This window comes from Euphorbia lathyris, chromosome 5, assembly GCF_963576675.1.
Source record: "Euphorbia lathyris chromosome 5, ddEupLath1.1, whole genome shotgun sequence".
Taxonomy (NCBI): Eukaryota; Viridiplantae; Streptophyta; class Magnoliopsida; order Malpighiales; family Euphorbiaceae; genus Euphorbia; species Euphorbia lathyris.
In genome coordinates this window covers 22653447-22662172 of record NC_088914.1, presented here as the reverse complement: position 1 = coordinate 22662172, position 8726 = coordinate 22653447, and the positions used below count along the sequence as shown (strand labels likewise).

The window sequence follows — 8726 nt, the reverse complement described above, 5'->3', positions numbered from 1 at the left end:
ACATGATATATATACTCCTTTAGAAGTTGGTTCTCTCGAAATTTGGGATACCTCATTTCAATGTGCTGGTGTACAGATTGTTCGGTACATCCATCAACCCAATCGCCTTGTAGTTCCAATATTGTATCACAATGCTGATTTATTGAGCTACGTCGTTCAAGATTATTTACCAAAATAGTTTTAAAGTTTTTTAAAAAGTCTAAATTTAGTTTGAGCGTTGAAAAAACGCTATTTTAACCTTAATATTTGTGTGATAGTACTAATATAGCCATGGGTATCCGAACTTGGGACAAACTTTGTATCATTTCGCAAACGTTCAGGTGTCAAGTTTCGTTATCAATGACAAAATTGGTATCATTTCACAAAACTTGAGGATAAAATGATCTTATTTGCATGATTGGGGTTAAGTTGATACTTTTTTAGAAACTTTAACGCCATTTTAGTTCTTTATTCCTAAATTCATTATTAATTCGGTTTTATTTTTAGTTATATTTTGACCTAACAAATTGTTTGGTATTTATATTTGAAATAACACATTAAGAGGTCCTTAAATTTTATTTTGTTCAAAAGTTAGCTCCTCCATTATTTAAATTACTAATTTGTCATTACTTATTATAGGTAAATATGTTAGATCTAGACTGATTAAAATCATACAGTGGATATTCAAATCATTTTTAATACTTAGATTTAATAAGCCTAAATCTAACGGTAAATGACCAAATTCATTTGATAATCATGGTCTTATTAATATCTAAAATCCAATATTCTTACCAAGTCAAATTTAATATTATTAAATTTCTTTTACTTGTCATAAATATTATATTTATGGATATACAGGCAATGGTACATTTGGTGTGATCATTCCTCAATGCTCTCAAGAATTAAATGGTGAGAAAAATGAGTGTCACGAGATTCTTCATGTTCAGAGTGGTGATATGTTTTTTTTCCGTGCTGGAGAAACCCATTGGATCTCTAATGGCGGAGATGAGGCTTTCATTGTCATTGTTATCTCTCGTATCAGCAACACTAACCCCTATCAAGTAAGAAACAATAATATATAATTTATAAATGAAAACTAGGATAAATAATTTAAAGAACACATATATAAATAAAGATTCCCATCATTTTAGAATAACTTTATACTTTTCCTTTTAATTATTTTATCTATTAAAAAATGTTTTTTAATTGGTCCTGGAGTTAATTGAAACATTATGCATTGCTGAAAGAGCATGCATATAAAATCTTATAGTATGAAATAACATGTGTATTCGAAGAATCTTATATTTACAAAGAAAAATTATTATATCTAATTATATAATATTCCTTTAAAAACAGAAAGAAATTAATTTAGGCTATATCTGATAACACAAAATATCACTTAATTCAATATTTTAAGCACTTAATTACTTTAAGTACTTTATCATTATAATTCTTTCACCACTTAAAATATTCAATTATATTTTTTTAAAATTATTTAATTAAGTTAAAAATAATTTTTTTTTTATAAATTAACATATTTAACTTAAAATTTTAAGTTGAACATTATCAATTAATATTCTTATTTTTAATATTTATCAAAGAACTATATTATTTAATACTTTCAGCACTTATAATGTTAAATACTTAAAATTTAGTAGTTATTTTTAGTTTGATCAAATAACACCTTACGTTTTTTTCTTTCCAAGTCGATAACATATCAAAGACCTAAAAGTATTTTTTTAACTAAGCATTTATCTTTTTGTCTGTTTAATGTGTCATAGAGTTTCTTCCTATGGGGGTCTAAAAATATATTGGGCGGATTTTCTCTGGATTTTATCACTAAAGCTTTAAACATCAATAATGAGTTGGGTGCAAAAATTCAAAGGAATATGGACCTTAGGGATAGCATTGTCTATACCACTAGTGGTGGATTTCATTTATCCAGTTCACCTACTACCCCACCATGTCCAAAACATGAGGAACAAGAGCATAAAGGTCCTTATAATGTGAAGGGCGGGTCTTTCTGCAACATTAACGCGAGGTTAGCAAAAATTTCTGATCCTTCAAGGGCAGACCTTTTCATCTCAGAAATTGGGCATTTCACAACCATCGACGTCCAACAACTCCCTATTCTTGAGTCCATCCAACTCAGCGTTACCTACAACCTTCTTCTAAAGGTGACAAACTTAAAACTCGAGGATTTGCATTTTTTTCATTTTTATTTCTCAAGATTATGATTTTTTAGCATGATTAACTATCAATTAAAAAGAATTGCATAAATTAAGTCTCTATCTTTTAAAACAGTTTGCGGTAAACATTAAATATTGGTATATTTGGAATTACATAATTTTCATATTTATGATGCAACTTTAGCAAAACAGTAAAATTTTATATGAAAATAGTAAATTGCAATTTCAGATATGAATAAATTGACTCACATACTTTTATCGAGATGTAATTGTCATACTTTTAATAAATGGAATTTCGAGAATTTCAAGCATCGACCACTTGTTCTATGAGTTTCTGATACCAAACGTTTAAGCTGATCGTTAAAATTAAGAATAACTTTTATTTTTATTTTTATTTTTATTTTTATTATTATTATTATTATTATTATAGCTACTAGTGTGTAGCTATAATTAATAAAAAAAATTATGTGACAAATTGGAAAATAAAGAGCTTACGAAAAAAATTAAAGACCAAGGATTCATGATGTTTTTTCTTTAATTATTAGAAACTGGTTGTAAAATTGTATATGTAAAATTGCAGGATGTTATGAGATTACCCCATTGGGAAAATAGTCATATCATATTTTACGTGGTGAAGGGTGAAGGTCATATTCAAGTAGTGGATAATAATGGAAAGAATGTGTTTGATGACATCGTAAAGGAAGGACAATTCCTCTTAGTCCCCCATAGCTTTTTTATGGCAGAACAAGCAAAGAATGAGATATTCGAATATGCTACCTTCAAGACCAACGGTAACCCAATTACCTCTGATCTTTCTGGCCAAAGTTCAGTCATTAACCACTTATCATTAGAGGTTCTTACAAATGCATTCAAAATTAACAAGGAGGAGGCTAAGAAGGTGAAGTTTGGAAGGAATGAGACATCCTTAGTTAAAATCATACAATAATATATCTGAAGAGGAAGGCACATAACCTTTTTTTTTTAAGAATATTATGAATAATATTGCAAGTGATATAGATTAATGTCTTTTGCTTATTTCATATTGCAATAAATAAAATTTCTTAATATGGACTATAGCTTTATGAAGAGAATAAACACATTACCTTTTGCTTAATGTAGGTTTTATCTTTTTGTATCAGATTTTCTTAAATTATATTTTTCTCCAAACTTTAAACATATGATTAAAAATGACTATATTTATTCTATATACTAGTATTATGATTAAAACTTACTCATCTCATAGATAAAATAGTTAAGTTTTCAATTATAATGTTAAATATTTGTATTTTTCTCTCAACTCCCTATTGACTATATACCTACTTTATTAAGTTCTAAGAGACCTTTAATAAGGCGACCAATCACGCCCGCACACATACTTGCAAGTGATGATTGGTGGCGACTCAAAGCCTAAAACATGAAAAGCGGATTGACTCGGTCATGCGCCCTGACCTATGCGAAAGCCTAGGTGCGACACAACCAATCTTGCCTTGTTCTTTTGGATTGAGCCATTAGAGTTGAATTTGGTTTGGAAAATCCACTTAACGCCAATAACATCTTAGGCGGTGGTTTTTCAACTAGCTCCTAAGTTTGATTATTCTTGATCATCCGGATATCCTTCTTCATTGCAAGCCTCCATTCATTATGTTCTGTTGGTTCTTCAAAACATTTTGGTTCAAGTGAAACATAATTACCATATTCTACAACCTCGGTGTTGTCGTAGAGATCAGTTAAAAGTCTTGTCCTTCTTGGTGAAGATTCTGAATTGTTTAGATAATCATCATCATTACTTGAGTCTAAACTTGAGTCCTGCTGGTGCTTCTGAAGGAAAATAGGTAACCACAGGGCACCGAAAATATAATTTTTTTTACCTATTTCCTTTAACCAAGATCCGTTAATCGTTATTTCATATAAAGAGAGATAGAATGAAATACCTTAAGTGTTGTTCTATCTACAGTTGCTAGCGAAGTGCCCTCAACTCTTGCTCCGAGTTTCACGAGCACAAACAAAACAGAAGATCAAACAAATTAGATTCTCAACCAAAAAGATAACAATCAATAAAGATTGTCTCTAATAAATCAACACAAGATTAAAGAGAAGAGAAAGTGATAGAAATTAATCGGATGAAAACGAGCGAATTGAATTTCTTCCTCAACTAGGGGTGGCCGAAATTCCCAACTGTTGGTCAAGTAGGGTTGACCGAAATTCACATATAAATGGATATATATAGCATCTTGTATCTAAACCCTAGTTAGATAGAATTAGGTTACTTAAATGGAGTTTTATTCTAAATAATACTCTATTAATATTATCTATATTTATATCTAAATATAATAGATAATATTTAGTTATTTGATAGGATAATAATTAGAAGATATAATCACATTAAACCTCCTAGTTTAATTATCCTACAATTAATTTAACCACAACTATAATCTAATTATAATTGTCTCAATAAATTAATATCCATGTATATATTATACATGTAAATTTCGGCCCCCTTATAATGGGTTTTAAAACAATTTTAATCTTTCATCCATTAATTACTAACATGTCATCTTTTGGTTCTAAGTCTTATGTGTGACCCATTAGGTTCTTATTACTACTAGCCATATACAACCATTGAATTAATTTCTCAAAATTACATTCAATCTTTGTAAAACGGAATGAGTGCACAGACTGTGAATAGCAGAACTGTAAACATTCCCCCAGAGCTATAAGAAGACATGTTGATTCCGTCGTTGACCTTTTCGCATTAAGTCCAGTATAATTCGATCCTTCATCAACTACATCCTCGAACCGAATCTTATGACTATGGATTATGTCAAGTCACATATAGCGAGACGTTCATTTTACTTGTACAGGCCGAGTTAACTTTGAATAGATAGATTAAGTGAAATCTTTATTTCAACTTTTAATCCATCACCTTGCAAGGATTTAGAGTCAAGTCTTCCACAAGCGATCCTTGGACGTATCTCTTATTTATCAGGAGTGACAAAAGCTCAATCCAATATTAACTATTTTGCAATTACTTCATGTGATACCCAATGCCTGCCCGCACACACCCCATGGTCCTCCCTGTTATGGATCGTGTTTGAACAAAGTTAAAGTATCGCATTCCATAATTCAGAATTACTAATTAATATTCTTTTGAGTCTGAGGATTACTTATACCTATTAATACCAATGTGATGAACATGCGACATATGATAAATCCATCCATCCTGTTATCTCTAGTCGGGTCCCCAATCCTAATGAACTCCATCACCGGATCCATGTAACTGCCTAGATATCACATATCTGAAGCTTGCGATATCAGCTCCCTGTTTACAACAGAAGACATTATTACATGTAAGTCTCAACAGTATTATGTCAATCCTTATTCAAACATATTACTTGACTTGGGGTGGTTTTAAGTTTATTAGTTTAATATAATATTTTGTCTTACTTCATGCTCGTATGAACACTTTATAATCACTATAAATAAACTTAAGGGTTTTCTTTTATTTGACTTATTTAGGTCTTAAAAGTGATTGCCTTTATATAGTTGAAAACTATATCTTATTATAACAAATGATATAAAAGGACAATTCATTTACAGCTGGTTTATATCCTACAACAATTGATTATAGGACACTAAACCCGACATACTCCCACTTGGACTAAAGCCAATTGTTTCGATAACTAATTCTAGTAGAATTCAGATGACGATCATGAACTTTATGGGTTAAGGGCTTTGTCATTGGATCTGCAACGTTGGAGGCTAAATTTTTTTTTCCAGTCCTAACGGCTGGACTTTGAAAATTTACCCTGAACTCCACACTTATAATTAGCCACCCCAAATCTAAATTTCTGGCTCCGTCACTGGTACCTGCCAAACACAACCCGCTTTGACACGGGCACTAATCTTAGTGCCAAGATTATATATCAAAAGGATGAGAGCTTGCTAAAATGCAGTGACACAAAACATGGAAATTAATGTTCTATTAAAATCGATTTTGAATCAAATCAGAATTGACCCGATAACGTCATATCATAAACTTCAGATCAAGGGGTTTAATCTATTAATACCCTCAAATGGAAAATGAGAATTTTTCATGGTAGCCACTATATTAGCAGTAATAAAAAAAATAAAAAATTAAAGTAATTACAAATAAGCTACTTACAGATGCTTGGACTAATCTTTGAAGGGCTAAAGCTGACTTTGGATCAGACGCAGTTACCTTATCTGCTGATGTAATTCCTGACATTGACCCAGGATATGGTGGTGGTAGGTCAAGAACAATAGTGACATTGACGCAGTTACCAACAAGACATGTCTATAAACAACATTAAGACCGTTAAAGATAGTCTTTTTCATTATTCTTTTCTTTTTATTTAAGACACGTCCTGCGTATTGGAGTGTCTGATCTTGAGAAGAATTCATCAGCCAAGACACGCGGGGCGTACTGTTGGACACGTCCTGCGTATTGGAGTGTCTGATCCTGAGAAGAATTCATCAGCCAAGACACGCAGGGCGTACTGTGGACACGCAGGGCGTACTGATGGACACGCAGGGCGTACTTCCACCTTTCAGCAACTTGCTCCTTACTTCAGCTTCCTGGTTATTTACACTTTTGGTCCCTCAGCTCCTTTCCCCCATTTATAAATCAACCCCCTCCACTTACCTTTACCCTATTTACCCCTTCTCTTATCATTTTAATTAGTTATTTGATTTACCCTTTATGTAATTTGTCTTAGGGTTTTTGAGATGATATAAATTCATCTCTTTCTCTTGTAATAGGTTAACTTTTTATCAATCAAAATTATATCTTCTTCAAGAAGCTTTTGTTAAGGTTTTCACCTTCAACAATGGGGGATTTTATATTCCTATGGATTTAGTCCATAAATTAGGATCCACTCCTTCTAGTTTAGCTAGATAAGTTGTTAGCCTTTGTGAGTTTACGGTTTAAAACTCTCAGTGGATTCCGCGCTACATCATTTGGTATCAGAGCCGATCGTTTTCCTTGAACGAAGACTTCTTTCGACAATGATTCAACCGAGTTACTTACAAGCCTTAAAGGAACGTCTTGAAGCCGAGACAATGGAGATGAGGCTCCAATATGCCGAAATGTTGAGAAAGACAAGAGAGAACTTGGAGCAAGAAGAGATGGAGAGGCTCCAAAGGGGAACCCGAAATAGCCGGAGACGACAACGTCGAGCCCAACGGAAAAGAGATGGGGAAACCACTATTTCACCTCCTAAAGATTCATCCCAAATCTGTCCCATATTGCACAATGAGGAGGTAAATCCAGAGCTTTCAAATCTTGATGTGGAAGTTGTGGGTATGCCTATTATTAGTGATGAATTGGTTGTTTGTGATGTTGAAGTAGATTTAAGTTCTCATTGTGGATTTATTGTTAATGAAATTGTTGATGAGAATTTAAATGCATGTGTGAATGAGGAGGAGTGGGAATTGAGAAGTGGAAATTTTGAAGAAACCCATGTTGAGAAAGGTACTCCCCAAGTGTTTGATGAAATGCCCCTTAGGCCTAGGCACATATGTATGCTTAGGGACATTGAGGATATTTGTCTTGAAGAAGGGGAGAAGGAGTTTGGGCTTGTTAATCTCTTTGGGAAGTATGATGAAATTGGTTTATATGTGGAGATTGATGGTTATGGAGATGGGAGAGATGTTGGTGGTTCTACCATATTAGGTTGTAGCATGTCTTTTGAGTCGGACGGCTTGGCACGTGAGTTAGTCGGTTCGAATTGTGAAGAGGAGTGGAAGGAAACGAGAGGTCGTGGGAAAAGGCGGATCATTGATGAAGAGGGAAATGAATTTGAGCATGATCATGAAGAAGTGGAGTTAGAGGAGGAGATTGATGAAGAGGAGAACCAATCCGAGAATGAGCTAGTAAGACATGAGGAGCATGATTATTGTGAAGGCGAATTCGAGGATGAGGTTAAAGAGAGAGAGAGCGCTTCCGAATATGAAACATGTGAGGATGGTGAACTTTATCATAGTGCATATGAATTTGATTATGATGAAAATGGTAGAGTTTACCATGAGGAGGATGAACGTCGACGCATTGAGTGGAACCAATATGGGGCCGCTTATGAGGAAGACGAAGATGGGGTCTACTATGATGAGAGTGGGCGTCGGTGTGTTGAGTGGGATCGACACGGGGCTCCTTATGAAGATAATGAGTGTAGATTCCATTATGATGACGAGTTGGAGGATGTTGAACGGTCCTATAACGAAGATATCTATGAGTATGATGGAGGTAGTGTCCATTATGACGATGAGTCGAGAACCATAGAGTGGAGCCGAAGCAAAGAAGCTTATGATGATGAAGATCGGTTCCAAGACAACTATGGGTCGGGAAATGTAGAGTGGGGCCGAAATGAAGGTGCTTATGATGATGAAGAAAATCGGTTCCAAGTTGAGGATGAGTCGGGAAGTGTTGAGTATGAAGACACCTATGAAGTTGATGATGATGGCGATGAGTACAATGTGTATTTGGTGACTAGGGTGCCAATTCCTAGTGAAGAGGAGCCTAGCCAACGTCATCGATTATTT

The 8726-nt window shown here is 33.6% G+C and overlaps 1 protein-coding gene across 1 annotated transcript; it reads left to right on the top strand.

Annotated features, from left to right (window-relative positions):
* The first annotated feature begins 1480 nt into the window (after window positions 1–1480).
* On the top strand, window positions 1481–3251 carry LOC136230704 (11S globulin seed storage protein Ana o 2.0101-like). Its single transcript, XM_066019864.1, has 2 exons — window positions 1481–2156; window positions 2749–3251. Exons 1-2 carry the CDS (start codon window positions 1869–1871, stop codon window positions 3112–3114), a joined length of 654 nt encoding a protein of 217 aa, XP_065875936.1. The 5' UTR covers window positions 1481–1868; the 3' UTR covers window positions 3115–3251.
* Window positions 3252–8726: the final 5475 nt, after the last annotated feature.

What these genes read in the sequence shown, in the direction of transcription:
- LOC136230704 (XM_066019864.1), top strand. Translation starts at nt 1,869, where the DNA reads ATGGACCTTAGGGATAGCATTGTCTATACCACTAGTGGTGGATTTCAT. An exon ending in CCTACAACCTTCTTCTAAAG is followed by an intron (nt 2,157 to 2,748) that starts GTGACAAACTTA and finishes GTAAAATTGCAG; the next exon opens with GATGTTATGAGATTACCCCA.